Genomic DNA, 15,643 nt, shown 5'->3' with positions numbered 1-15,643 from the left:
TTCTAAAAGTAGAGTTTCTACTATAATTACATAAGTGTGTTAACACCGCCGTTTTGGAATATATAAATAAACAGTACAAAAAACGTTAAATGTTTTCAGGTCCTTAAATAGCCATTTTACTCATTCTGTAGTGAATCAGCACCATCTAGTGGCTGCTTGTAAATCCTTCTGCACTAGCAGGACCCTGAGGAGGGGAAAAAAAGCAATCAGGCCAACACAAACCCGTTTCCTTCTGCTAGATTTTGTTCCATGTTATTTTTGCAGGTGAAGTACAAGAAAGACGTTAAAACTATGCATGAGCCCGTTTCAGATCTCCCAAATTTGTTGTTTTTAGACCATGCTCTGAAAGCCAGCAAAATGCTCAGTGGAGTAAGTGAGCTGTCTGGTGGCCATTGTAGAGTAGATGTGTGTAGTTCTGAGACACTAGTGTTCCTCTTGCTCCTGGGCCTACCTGCTTCATTAGATGCATTCTGTGTTGCTCCTTTCCAGCTGCTAACTCACTGAAAAGTAGCCACCTGCTTGTACAAGTCCCACAGTCATGGCCCCTCTTAAAGAGTTCTTTTTCTTAGCTTACTCTTCACCTGTTGACAGTTTCACCCATGTATGAAATACATTTAGTCTTTTCACTCTGAATTACCCTATCTTGTTTCCCTTCCATCTCCTGCTCAGCCCCTTCTTCTTGCCGACATGTGCCCCTCCTTTCATGTCTCTGTGTGTGTTTGGCCCACTGAGCTTAACGAGGGCTGCCTGGAAGAGCAGGGGTGGAGGTTATTTGCTGGAGCATGGACAGTGGACATAGCTAGTCCACTGAAAAAAGTGATGCCCAAAGTGGGCTCTTGCTAGCTCCTCAAATGCCATGAGTACAAACATACTTGTTGATAAGTGAGCATCCACTCTGTCTTCCTTCTTCCTATTTCTTTATCTCTATCAAAATAAAGCCACTTGATGTTCATGCCTTGCAATCAGGGATCTTCTGTTAACAAAAGCCATACCAGTGTATCATAAATGTAATGTCTTCAGTAACAGACATTTGTCATGGCTTAAACTATATTTTCTCTGACAAGAAACCATGAAGGTGCTTATTGTAATATGAGCGGGGTGTCTGCTTGTGTTGTGATTTTTGTCTTGCCCAGTACCCCACAACTTTTTAACCCCAAAGAAAATCACACATAGGTCTCTATAAGTTATAAAGCTGATTGGCCCATTAGCTCTAGGCTCTCACTGGCTAACTCTCACATCTTGATTAACCCATTTTTCTGATCTATGTTAGCCATGTGGCTCAGTACCTTTTTTCAGTGGGGCAGATCACATCCTGCTGCTTCGATGATCTGGGCAGGAGTGGGAGGAATCAACTTCCTTCTTCCCAGACTTCTCCTGTTCTCATTATATTATTTCTACTTCCTGTTTGGTTTTTCCATCTATATTTCCTGCCTGGCCAATCAGCATTTATTTAAAACATGATTGACAGAATACAGATAATTCTCCCACACCAGCTTATATTGCATGGCCACTAGGAGTGTAGTCCTGAGATGGATTCCATGTTATCTGCAAGTCAGCATTGAGAGCTTTATGTCCTGATGAAAACATTTGTGTTTACTATTCACATGGTCAGTTCATCAGAACTTTAGTTTCTGGGATACTGTGTCCAGCCTTGGTGCATCTGGATGCTGCCTTCACTAGTTCCTGTAAATGATGACCCTTGGTCCCTGGTGGCTCCACTCTGTACGTATCCAGATCCCGCGTGCTAACGACCCCATTATTTCTACACCTCTTTGAACAATAATCACCCATTCACTTAAAAGCATCTTACCTTACAGAATAGCCCAGATCAGATGAAGAAATACATGTTGGGTAGGGTGTGAGAAAAAAGTGAAGGTAGTCTTTTAAATAGTTGAGCCACGGTCTTCAGTGTAAAGCTCCAAGACTGGATCTCTAAGTCTTAGTCATAGAGGAGCTCCAGTTGTTAGTGCTGGCAGACACCATTTGCTGTTCGTATGTCTACTCTCTTGCACATTGTCTCCACCAGCCTTCTTGAGGTGTCCACTGCAAGTAAGTGCTTCACATGAGCAGGGATTAGGTTTTAATTTACTTAAAAAGTGTTGGCCTTTGGGTCAAAAGCAGTATATTACTGCTTCCAGTGTTGGAGCCATGTTGACAGGCTCAGAATTCACTCTTGGTGTCTGAACACTTACGTTACATTGTCCTGCTTTGTCCATGTCCATCCATCCACCAACATACACACCCTAGCCACACCGACACACATACCCTGACCATACCGACACACATACCCTGACCACACCGACACACATACCCTAGCCACACTGACACACATACCCTAGCCACACCGACACACATACCCTAGCCATACCGACACACATACCCTAGCCACACTGACACACATACCCTGACCACACTGACACACATACCCTAGCCACACCGACACACATACCCTAGCCACACTGACACACATACCCTAGCCACACCGACACACATACCCTAGCCACACTGACACACATACCCTAACCACACCGACACACATACCCTAGCCACACCGACACACATACCCTAGCCACACTGACACACATACCCTAGCCACACCGACACACATACCCTAGCCACACCGACACATCTGTGCTGGTTCTGTGCTCTTCATGACTCATGTATTCATTTTCCTGTCCTCTGCACCCTCTGCTTTCTTTGGTCTCCAGTGTCCAGCTTTTGTCTTCCTGGCAGTGTTGGCTTCATACTGTACCCAACCCAGAGTCAGGCACACTCTTCCAGGGACCTGGGGATTCATTTGTAAATGAGGAAGGATGGAATCTTCTTACAGGCAAGATTTCTTTTCAAAATGCCAATGTTTGATTTACAATGGAGAGAAAGAATCAGACTTTAATACACACCGATTCTGTTATCTCCCAGCCCCCAACCAAGTCACGTTGCTCATTTTATTCACAGTTCCCAGAGCTTAGCTCCCTGGTCTGTCTTAGTCTATGTCACAGAAATGATTGCATGGGCCAGAGAGTTTGACTTTCTGCAAATGATTTACATATTAAAATTGCATGAGACTATATTGTTTTAAATTGGTTGTAAGTTAGAATAGTCTTCTTTTAAATATTGTATAAAGAGAATAGAAATTTTCTGGACATGAAGGTGACTGGATTTTATTAAAATATTGAAGAAGAAATTTCATATTAGATATTTTGCCAAAGTTCAGTGCTAGCTATTTTCATCAGCATCTCTAAATGTCCTAGTCTATGTCAGAATTTTTAAATTTTAATGTGTCGTCTGTAGAGCAGAATAAGCAATTTAAAAACCTGTTCAGATCATAAATTAAGTGTTTGGAGAAACACTTTGCTGTGGAAAATGGAGCTTTCAATTTCCTTTTTACATGAATTTAAAAATATATATTGTGCTATTCTATATAACTTCCGCTAGGAGGCAACAGAGACTATTCAATACAGGAAACAAGCCCTGCATTAGAAATTTCACTTGCAGATTAGAGTTCCAAGGATTTGGTTTTTCATTATTCCAAGTATAATTCCCTAGATTTCATTAGTTTTGGATTTTGATTCCATAATAGAACGTGTTCTGCCTTAATACATTGAAGTTACATTTATTTTATAAGTAGATATTATAAAAGAATATCTAAACAAAGTGCAAAACTTCTTAATATATCATTCAGGTTAGACTTTGCCATTTGCTTGAATTAGCTTTTATTTAGTTTTAACTTAAAATTCATAGAGGAATCCAAATTTAGTTGTTCTCTTCAGTCAAGATGTAATGTGTGGACATTGTCAAGACTTCCCTTTGGTGCTTTCCAAACGTATTTCATTCTGGTTAGAGCTCAGTGATACCTATCCTCGCTCCCTCAGTGCTGGAAGCCAGGCTCCCTCTGGAACTTTGTCCCTGTGGTTGCAGCAGCTCTGTGGCGGGTCACCAGCATCTCCCTTCTCTATGTTCCTGATGCTAAGTGTTCTTCCCTTTGCCACTCCTGTCCTCAGAGCATCTCCTAAGGTTCTCTGGCCACTTCTCGTAGGCTGCCTTTCAAAAGCTGCATCTACTTCTCTTCATTCTACACAGAATAACATTTTTCCTGGAACCCATGGCAACTGATTTTACCTTTGTTAGGTCTCTGTAGCCTTGCATCTCTGAGACTACTGTTGGCTTGTAGAAGTCTTTTCCAAGTAGGACTAATTACTAAGTGTCTGGTCTCTAGTGCTAGAAATCAAGAAGCAATCTTGTTTCCCTGTTGCAGGTCTAGAGTAAAATATCATCCCTATTCATTCTGGTCTCTTCCAAATTTACCTTCTCATATATGTCTAAATAGTAGATGTCCAATTTCTTCAACTCAAAAAATAATCAATGAATTGTACTCACATCCTTCAGGTCCTCTTCTCAATGCTCCCATTCTTTCCTTGGAATTCTGAAATTAGTTCAATTATTACTCAGCTTCTCTTTCTCCTCATCACCTCTATTCTTGCTCATGGCTAAGTCTTTTTCTGCAGCCATGGTTCTAGTTTCTAGCTTCCTTTCTCTCCTTTCTTTTTGTTTCTATCTCCTTATGGATGCAACTAAACACTATATATGTCCTAGGATAAGAAGCAGTGTCTATATTTCACCCCACGTTGCCTGCTCATGAACCATGGGACCCCATCATTAGCTTTTCACTACCTCTCCGTGATTCTCCTTATCATATTTACAATTAATCCCTGACTATTTCTCGTGCTCTTCCCATGGCCTCCTACAGTGAGACCATCTGGTATTGCCCATGTATCTTAGCTCTAGAACTCCCTCCATGCTGCCTGCTGTAGACACAGGCTCGGTAACAGCACTGCCCCTCCTTCCCGCTGGCTTCTATGTTCTTTGCTTTACTAAGAATTGCTGTGAGACACCCTCACTCTGTAGCCCAGGGTTGCCTGGAACTCACGGTAGTCCTCCTGCCTCAGCCTCCCAAGAGCTACCACAACCCAGTTATATTCCCAAGTCTTAATTTTACTCTCCAGTCTCTTTTATTCTGAACTAACTTTCATGTTTGTTTTGCAGTGGGAATATAAAAAGGATTTTGAAGAGAACAAAGGGATGTATCACTTTGATGCCGAGGCCACTGAGCACCTGCATCATAAAGGCAATGCCACCCTTCAGAGTCAGGTGAGCCCCCGAGTGCTGCTGCCTCAGACCTCCACCACCATGGGGCTGCCTGCTGCTCAGTGCCATGCTCTTGGAAGGGTGGAGCCCGAGAACATTAATTTTGCTTCAGGAAAAAAGTTTCTTATATTTCTATCTTTTGGGTCAGGAAGCTGGAACCATGTTTCAACTTAAAGTGGCTTCATAAAAATATACTCTTCATATAATTAAAAAGTTTAAATCTAGGAACTAATTAAACTGTGATGAAATCTCATGATGATTTAAAATTTTACAGTGTGCTGATTTGACATTTTTGAGCTACGAAATTAATTTTCTGGGTATAAGGTTTATTATAATTTCTCCATTTAATTATAAGTGTTATTGAAAAGGGAAAACATCCTTACTAATGTATTTTAAGTTAATGTTTCTTCCAACTCTGAAACCCTATGTATTCTGTTAAAAAAAAAAACCTTAAAACTTTCTTTTTTCCTAGCACACTCTAAGTTCAGGATCTGTTTTTAAGTTATTATTATAAGTTTAAGTAGTCGCTAAAGATGCCATTTCTAGCATCTGGTAAGACAAACATTTACATGACTTTTAAATGTATTCTGTGGAACATAAATTCCACAAGGAAAGTAAACTACTCTCCTTATGGGCTTCCCTTCCTTTTGCTGTGATGAGGCAGTTCAAGAGGGTTTACAGGTTACAGCCCATCATTGTTGGGGCGCCAAGGTGGTGGGGATTTGAAGCAGCTGGTTACACAGCTACATCCATAGGAGAGAACAATGGAGTAATGCATGCATTCTTGTGCTCAGCTCACTTTCTCCTTTCTCACACAGCCTAGGACAAAATCACCTACTTTTAGGCTGTCTCTTCCTACATCAATGAACATAAATGAAACAATTCCTTGCAGGCAGGTCCACAGGCCAACCTGCCAACCTGACCTAGGGATTCTCTCATCGATATTCTAGAGTGTGTCCAGCTGATACTTCAACATCCCCTCCCCAAAGTTTGGAAGCACAAATTTTGTCTTTAAATCTGTTTTCATTCTCTCTCTCTCTCTCTCTCTCTCTCTCTCTCTCTCTCTCTCTCTCTCTCTCTCTCCTTCCTTCCTTCCTTCCTTCCTCCTTCCCTCTTCCCTCTCTCTTCTTCTTCAAGATAAGGCCAACCTAAAAGTTTGTATGTAACTTGACTTGCAGCTCACCTCTTACCCCTTTACAGATGTGTACCCTTATGCTCACCATAAATTCTTACTTTCTTTTAATTTTCTCCCACAAAACTTTATTCTAATATAGTATGATATCATTTATGCAACACTCTTGTTTATCAACTAAAATTTTCTACAATAAAACTATGTCACAAATAGGTATTTCAAAAGTTGTTTTCCTGTCATTACAAAGTTCTAAGTACTGGACATTTCGTTTGGGTTGAAACGATTATCATTAACAATCAACTTAAATAATTTAACAAACAATTACAAAGCTCAAGAGTTAATGAAAATACATTTCTGAGTGAAATGGGTCGTGATCAAAGCTCTATGAACGCAGTTCAAAAATATTGCTAAAATGATGATGGCTTACATACACTTTTAGCTTTTTTTTTGAAATAGATGATGGTAGGTTGGGGATATAGCTCAGCATTAAGAGTGCTTGCTATACAAATGTTAAGGATATGAGCTCATCCCTAGATCACTAGAACCCAAGTCAAAAGCTGGAAGTAGTTACAGCTACCTGCCCCTGTAGTTGTAACATTGTGGTGTGGGGGCAAAGAAGACAGAAGGATTTCTGGGAATTTCTAATTCCACATCCAGGTCTGTCTGTTTCAAGGAAGTAAGAGAGAGGATGATAGGGCAAGACACCCTACATCCTCTTCTGGCCTCTGTGGCACAGTCACAGGTACATACACTTGCACACACAAACGTGTACACACCACACACATACACCACAGACACAAACACATATGCATGCCTACACAAAGAAAATAGAAAAACAAAAGCCTGAAGCTACAGAAAATTCCTTCCTTTTATAAACAGAATGGAGATAAAACTAATTTTAATTAAAACAAATAATTCACAATATAATATTAAATAATGGATAGTGAAATACAAGGAAACCACATGTGTTTTATTAATATCTATGGGAAAACTTGGGAGTTCCCAGGATCATTTTCCCTCTTTTGAAAGAAAGATTATCATATCCATTTTTAAACTTATTCATGCTGTTTTGATAGACATGGAGACTATCACTGAGGTCTCTCTCCCCACTCCTCCTTCATTCACTGCTCCACATATGTATGGTGTGAGTACAGACATAAATAAACCCATGTATTTATTAAATACTTTTGTATTTTGCCTATCTGACAAAATATTTTACTTGTTTCTATATAACACATTTAGAGTCCCATGACACTAAATACCTTCTAGTTGGGCTAAAATAAAATTTTTTTTCTTAAGAATTTTTATATATAACCTCTTCCCTTCTCTTGTACGTCATTAACTGGAACTCATCCATCACCCTAAACTGCCGGAATAACTTGATATCACAAAATAAGATGATTATTTTTGGGTATATTTATTGTGTTTTGCTCTATACTTGGGCTTTTGGTTGTTGTTATCATTGTTACTATTGTTGTGATTTAAACCCAAGACCTTGCCCTTGCTAAGAATGTGCTTTGCCACTGAACTAGATATAGCCGTTATTTTTATATGCTTTTAATGTTTTTCTTTCATGCAGGTAAAATACAGAGAAGAATATGAGAAGAATAAAGGGAAGTCCATGCTTGAGTTTGTGGAGACACCATCGTATCAGGTTTCAAAGGAGGCTCAGAAGATGCAGAGTGAGGTAGGGGACTGGGCTTGTTGCCCAAAACTCAAGGGTACTTGAAATTTTCTCATTTGAAAAGAATTAGCTGGTGATGGGTGGAGTGTACAGACAAGAGCACTGCTCTATGGGGGAAGGCTTGGAAACTGTGTTCTAGACCCCACATTGCTCTTCAGGGCAGGCTATAGGACTCCTGCTCTAGACCCAGCCCAGCTCAGCATGGCAGGTTCAAGGATTCCTGTTCTAGACCCAGCTCAGCTCTGTAGAGGAGGTTCAAGGACCTCTGTTCTAGACTCAGCCCAGCTCTGCAGGGAAGGTTCAAAGACCCCTGTTGTAGACCCAACACAGCTCTGCAGGGAGGCCCAAGGATCCCATATTAGACTCAGTACAGCTCTGCAGGACAGGACCTGTGTTCTGGCTATAGCCTCTCATTGCCAGAGGTCACTGAATTCGTCTGCTCCTTAGTTTACTGATCAACAACTATAGCTAAATCAGAGAAACTCCTGTTTGCTCTCACAACCCGTGGAAAAGCACTTACAACTTCTTCAGATTGGCCATGACTATAAATGAACACTTTCAAACTGTACTGATGTAAAACTGAGTATCTAAAATGAATTGACAAATGAAGAGTTGGTTGCTTTTCTTTCCCTCCCCCTACCATGGTAACAGAACCAACAATTCTGTTAAATAATTGAATCCTTATTTTGTGCCTGCCGCCTTGCTAAGAGCCTCACCTACATCAGCTTGTTTAGTCCTTAAGCAAATGGCTTGAGGAGAATGCAATCTATGCGTTTGTAATGTGCTGAAGTAAACTATCTCAAATAAAGTCACACATCTGGTAAATGTCACCAGTGTCTTAGTACCTGGTCACAATCTTGGTACTTTCTTCCTCTGTCAAATTATTTAACTGACTCCCCTACCCAGGAAATACATAAATGTGTTTTGTTTACTTTGCTTCTAAGAGAGAGGATAACGCTGCTATAGGCAGATACTCTTTAGTGTTGTGTGAATTCATTCAGCAAATAGCTTTTGAAGTACTGGCTCATTAGGGCATGGGTACTTCAAAAGCCAAAAGAGTAAAACAACATACAACACTGCAGATTATATTTTCTCTGACCAGTTGATCCCTTCATTTTCTTTCCATGTAGGGCACCAGGCACAGTTTTGTCTGCAGTCAGTATCTACCCTCTGTGGTTACCAATGGGCTATTACTTTTGAGAGACAGAGGCAATGACAAGTACTGTCAGATAGTTGCAACTTAGTATTATGTTTTTGTTTGCCATCTGCTTTGAGACGCTATAATCCATCCTTTTGGGAAAAAAGCCCTTTAGACAATAAGAATGGACACACTTGGTTTAATTTCTTCTTAAGTCAAAGAGGAGAGGTACATTATTTATCCTTCTCTGTCATATCTTTTTAAGTTTGTTATTGAATTTGATAAAGAACTGTCAGTAGCTTTGGTGACTAAGTGAGCTGTCTCCTTTAGGTGACTTGGCAGAGCTGGTAAATTTGGTCCAAGCTTAGAAGTCCACAAAAGCTCACCTTAAAGAGGACGGACTATACTGGAACCTCATTTCTTTATTAAGACAACTGTATAGGAAGCATTTCTGGACAGCCTTTCTGCTGCACGATTATCTGCCATTGCAGTGCTCCCTTTTATGTGAGCTAGCAATGGAATTTAATGGCTATCCCATTTTGTAGGAAGTACATGGCCGCTGTTGCAGGTCTATAGCCCAGAGAGAGATTTTGACACTCATGGTTCTCTGGAAGTTTAACAATGTGTAACACTCATAATTACCCCATGGTCCCTCACATCATCCACATTGCTCCTCCATGGACCCTCACAGACACCTCACGGCCCCCTGACAGCCTCTTCATGCCTCCTAAGCCGGTCAGCTCCTGACACTCTCTCCTGGTATCCTCAACCAGAGACAGGGACCCAGGCTGAAAACCCTTTATCATGCTGTTTCTTGGGATTATCTTAATTTTCTTGTACCCTGACTACTTAACTTTCCTCTCACCAACAGACCTACACCTACCTTATCATTTATGGTTAATATATTTCGAGACCTCGTTTCTAAATTAGAAACAGTAGTAATTTGGAGAGTTGGGACTTTAGCACCTCATTCTCATGATAGCCTCTCTCCCTTTCTTCACCCTATTTGCTCTTTCCCTCTGACTAGTGAGACAGGTTGTCCCTTTAATTATAGCCACCGATGATTAGATTCCCTTTTTTTATTTCCCTTCAGATTTTTTTCAGTCTTGCCTGTTCTCAGCAAGGCTTGATGAGAGTCAAGGCTTCCATTAGGGGAGTTCTTTGGGTCAGATTGATATTCTCAAGGCTAGAGAAAGAAATGTCTGAAAATTTTAGATCAAGATGATGTACTAAAGTACCTTTGGATATAGAAAGAATAAAAACAGACCTGAAGAGAACCCCTGTATAAGCAGAGACTGCACATTCATTTCCCGGTCACCCAGACTGGAATGATCACACAAAAACTGTACTAATTACAACACTGTTTGGCCGATGACTCAGGCATATTTCTAGCTAGCTCTTACATCTTAAATTAACCTATTTCCTAGATTAAATTAATCTAGTATCATCATAAGGCTGTGACCTACCGTTGAGGTTCCAGTATCTCTGTTCTTTGGCAGCTACATGGCATCTGCCTGATTCCAACTTCTTTCTTCCTGAATTCATTTAGTTTTCCTGCCAAGCTCTAATCTGCCTTGCCATAGGCCAAAGAGGATTCTTTATTAACTAATGGTAATAAAACATATTCATAGCATACAGAGGGGAATCCCACATCATCGCATATTAGAGTTGGCTTTTAAAACTAGCCTGGATTGTATTCCTTGAGGTACCTGATTGGAAAAGCCTGATTTCAAAGAAAGTCATTCATGTTTTTGTTCTAACCTTTAATCGTGTTTGTCTTGTTTCATCTAGTGCCTAGATATAGGATTATCTGTGTTTTCCCATAAGAAATCTCTAAATATGTCCTTGGGAAGTTCTTTGTTTCTGTTTTCACAAATGTGTCTCCCTATAGAGTCTAACAGAGGTTTTTGATTCTTTCGGGCCGAGCACTGGGCCCCTCCAATCTCAGCCATCCTTTCTCAATGACGTACTGCAGTGATTTTCCTCCAGAAAGGCGCTTTTTGAAGTGAAATAGCTAATATAAATCAATGCAGACACACACTTTGCTTTACTCTATAAAGAATGCTTTATAAAATATATTGGCCTAGAAATGTCAAATGTCAGCTTTTGGGTGTATAGTCAGTCATTCTATCCCAATTAGTTCTGCATGGAAAAAAGAAGAATTTCTCATAATTGCTTTTTGTGTATTTATGATTCTTTAAGTCAAAATGATTTTAGTGAAGCTTCTTAACTGACTTACTGAACATCTATGTACTCCAGTTTTTCTCATAGTATTGTCATTATTGGTTGAGTGACGACATGTAAGACAAATGCTAAATGAGGGGGCGATGTGTTTCTCTTCATCTCCCTTCTGCTTTGGCGAATACACTTATTTGTGCAAGCACTTTTCTTTGTAACAAATGCATAATGAACCTAGAAATAGCTTCTCATTTTGCATGAATAACAATCGTAGGCACAATTCATCTATTTTATCATCTTTATGATATATTTTGAATAAAATATTTGGCAAAATTTGGCTCCTGTTTACTGAATATTTCACCATTTGAAGAGATTATCTTTATAATCTTAAAACGTGGGTTATTATTGTCGGAGAGCTTGGTTAGTGGTTAAGAGTGCTTGCTGCTCTTGTGGAAAACTCAGGTCCAGAATCTGACACCCATATGGGTATCTTACAAACATCTAACTCCAGTTCCAGTGAATTCAGTGCTCTCTTCTGGCCTCCATGGTATACACACACGCACATGCACACACACACGCACACACACGCACACACACACACATATATATGTACATATATATACATATATATATATACATCAACCAAAACATTCATACACATAAAATAAAAATATATGAATTTTTAAAAATAAAACATGGTTGTCCTTGATTTTCAAGTGTGAAACTCAAATGCTGGAATTTGTAGTCATAATCAAAGATGTCAAAGCAGGCCTGAAAGGCAAGGATTGTTATAGAGTTAGCTCTTCTCCAACATCAGCACCATAGGCATCTTCCATTCGTTTCTCATGTGAACTCCAGACCTCACACTTGATGAGTCAGTGCTCAATCATGGACTCCCAGGATCAAGCCATGAATCATTCATTTGATTCCATTTTAAAATTGGTTCTCCCAGACTCACAAAAGACTGCTTTTGAGAAGGATTATGGGGTCTTGAACATTTATACTTCTGGAGAGTTTCAACTGGCATCTACACCACCAGATTTTCTTCTAGTGGATTAGCCAAACTTCCTTTGAGTGAAGTCATCAGATGATCCAATCAGAGAGCTTGTCTTATTCTTCCTATAAATGGAGGAATATTAATCACAGATGCTCAGTACCTTCACTGTGCAGGAGAGGCTGCTTGGTGACTGTTCTTCATTGGTAGAATTGTCTTGCAGTAAGCCATGTGGCAGCAACTAAAGAAATAAAAATATGGGTTAATTTAAGTTGTAAGATCTAGTTAGTAATAAGCCAAAGCCATTGGCCAGGCATTTATAATTAATATTAAGTCTCTGGGTGATTATTTGGGAGCTGGCTGGTGGGACAGAATTGACCAGTGGTCCTGACAGAAAAACTCTGCCTACATTGTGTAATTGACAAAACTGGAATTTTTGTTCTGTTCTTCTTTTTGACTACTTAATTTTGGTGTATAGGGTTGTTTTTATTTATTTGCAAGCTTGTTGTAACAAAGTTTATTAAAAAATAATAAAGATGGTAGAGTTATATGAAAGACCACTAGTTTGGTTCTGAGACTGAATGCTTGTTCTCATGGTTTCCTTACACTCACTAGAGTTCCCTATATTGACTATGATGTGGTCTTATTTGACAGAAAGTTTACAAAGAAGATTTTGAGAAGGAGATTAAAGGGAGGTCCTCACTGGATTTAGACAAGACTCCTGCATTTCTACACGTGAAGTACATCACCAACCTGATGAGGGAGGTATGGCCTTGTGCATTTATATTAGATATCACAAAGCAGGAAAAGAGATTCCAGAAGCATCTACTCAGCAGTTCTCTGCCAGCTGCATATCTGGGGTGTGAACGCCTTATCCTGGCCTTCACTAACAGAGCTTTGCATTTTCTTAATGCAGGGAAGCACAAATTATCATGTCTGTTTGCTGTTGAAGGAAGAAATTCTCCATATGTTCTGTAAAAACTTGAAAAGTTTTCTGCTTTTGTGTTGTGATTCTAGCTCAGAAGCTTTGTGGGTAGGAAGTTTTATAGCTTCATAGCAGCTGGCTCTTACAAAAAAAACACTAAATGAAGGCTTGGTTCTCTCTCCCATACAACCATAGAGAAGTATATATAATTTTATACTGTATAAGCCATAATATGCATGTTTTTTAATTAGGGAGAGGTAAATATATGCAGTACTCCACTACCACAGATTTTGCAGTTGAGTTTTCCACATTTGGGGAAACCTTGGGGATTAGCACATCTGGTGTGCAAACGCTAAGCCTTGTGCTGGAACTAACTTTCACGACCAGGCTAGCCTTGAGCTCTCAGAGATCCACTGGCCTCTGCCTCCTGAGTGCTGGTTTTAAAAATATATACTACCATGCCTGGCTGAGAAAATCAAATTTTTGACAACTTGATTCTCATAAATTTAGTATCATGAAACATATTGTACAACCAGCTTTAATTTTAAAAAATTGAATTCTAATTTGTAATTATCTGTTCGCGTGTGAATTTGTGTACCTAAATGCAGTGTCGCGGAGGCCAGAAGTGTTCAGGTTGCCTAGAACTGGAGGTGTGAGCTACCCAAACTGGGACTCTGGGTCAGATCCTCGAGAGCAGTACAGGCTCTGATCTGCTGAGCCACCCCTTCAGGTTTTTTGGGTAATTTTCTGGTAGCAACACAACCCTTGATAGCAGAAATGAGGTACTCGGGAAAGTCAGTGATTTATTCAAAAATTCTTTCTCTTCTACGTGGGGAAAATTGCAGAGTTAGCATGTGGAGCAGAAGAATTTATTGCTGTGCTTTGCTTTTATCTTCACAGAACTTTTCTTGAAATCTTAATTAAAGTTTAGCTGAAAATTGAGATATTAAATTTGTTGAATATTAAAATCTTTAACTTTAATAAATCAAGACATACGTGTATATCAACATTTTAAAAATTAATCCATTTCCTCCAAGTGGCTCAAAGCTAACTAAGAGCTCGTCTCATTTCACTGTGATATTCTCATTTGAATGATTTTATGTTAATATAATCCTGAATATAATGCATAAGTAGAATAAAGAAAGAAAAGTGAAGTCCCATCTTATTCTAAATCTTTGAATCAAAGAAACGATCCCTCTGAAGGAAATGTCTTAAGGCAGTGGAGTGAATTGAAGCATGATTTCCATTTAGAGGCCTGTCATCAACTTTTAGTAAGTAAGTGACAGCTGGCCTTTGCCATTTAAGTGACATCAGAAATTACTGGGATTCCCTAGAGTAGCCATACAACGTCTATGGGATTCTCTTGTCCCGTGTGTTTGTTTGTTTTGTTTTTGTCACTTCTTATTCTTGAAATTTTCTTTGAAACTGAGAACAAATACTTGGGAGAGTCCTGCTACTGCTCTGCGTTTTAAAACCGTCTTCTTGGTGTGCACATCAGAGTCGGATCTCACGATCGTTTACATGCATGTGACCAAGTGAGCTTAGTCTTTTCCTTTTATTCCTTTCTTCTTTCTTAATGGGGAAAATATGACCCTCATCCTTTCAAAGGAAGCATGCAGAACAATAATGCTATGAGTTGCCTATAATCAAAACATAGCAAGATTCACTTAATAGCATTTGGACTTAGGATTTTGAATGTCTGAACTGGACGGGTAAAGAGGCTGGCAAAACTATTCATTGGATTGGGCAGCTTGAGGCTATGAGAACAAAATATCATAGACTGAATGGTTTCAAATCAGACAGTTCTTGTTCTAAAAACCAAACCCCAAATCAAGGTGCTGGTGAATTTGGCTCCAGGTGGGAGCCCTGTTCTTGCTTGCCACTGGCTGCTTCTCTACTGTCACCACAGCAGAGGTGACAAGGGGTCTCTGTTATAGTTTTCTAAGGAGCCTTTAGTCTCATCATGGGCCCTAACCTGTAACCTCATCAAACCCAGTTAACTTCCAATGGAGTAAAGGTTGCAACACATGGGTTTTAGAAGACTCACAAGTACTTCGTTCACAACGGCCAATCTTTTACTTAGTTACACAGAGCTATCTAATGGAAAAAGCCATTTGGTTACTTAATACAATTATACATTTCTACGTATAAGCCAGTAATTGTAAATGGATTCTGTGCTCTATACTTATGGTTTTATATTGCCATTTAGAGTCTCCAAAGTATCACTTTATAGTTTAAAATGTATGTTTTATGTAAGGCCTTTGGCTGCTCCAATATTTTGCCTGATTTTTCTCCATTGCCCTTTGGTTTTAATAGAACATTTATTTTATTTCCTTTTATCAAGATGGAAATGGAGACTGAGTTACTCAAAGGCCTCCTAAAGGTCACACGACCAAATTAGTAGCAAGGCTGTGACTTTCATCAAGGTCATTTGACTGAGAGCTACT

General features: G+C 39.5%; 1 protein-coding gene across 12 annotated transcripts in view; it reads left to right on the top strand.

The window, feature by feature from the left end:
- The window catches only part of Nebl (nebulette), a 341,905-nt gene that overhangs the window by 271,445 nt on the left and 54,817 nt on the right, over window positions 1-15,643 (top strand). For 11 of the 12 annotated variants that reach the window (XM_050152674.1, XM_050152682.1, XM_050152677.1 and 8 more), the window contains 3 exons: window positions 5,044-5,148; window positions 7,857-7,964; window positions 12,926-13,036. The exons of the other annotated variant lie outside the window; for it this stretch is intronic. In XM_050152674.1, coding sequence (XP_050008631.1) covers window positions 5,044-5,148; window positions 7,857-7,964; window positions 12,926-13,036 — 324 coding nt within the window. The remainder of the gene's footprint in view (window positions 1-5,043; window positions 5,149-7,856; window positions 7,965-12,925; window positions 13,037-15,643) is intronic. 12 annotated transcript variants of the gene reach the window in all.

This window comes from Alexandromys fortis, unplaced genomic scaffold (assembly GCF_014885135.2).
Source record: "Alexandromys fortis isolate MF-2015 unplaced genomic scaffold, M_Fortis_MF-2015_v1.1 scaffold_54, whole genome shotgun sequence".
Taxonomy (NCBI): Eukaryota; Metazoa; Chordata; class Mammalia; order Rodentia; family Cricetidae; genus Alexandromys; species Alexandromys fortis.
The sequence above is the reverse complement of the archived record's forward strand: the minus strand, read 5'-3'. Positions and strand labels throughout refer to the sequence as shown.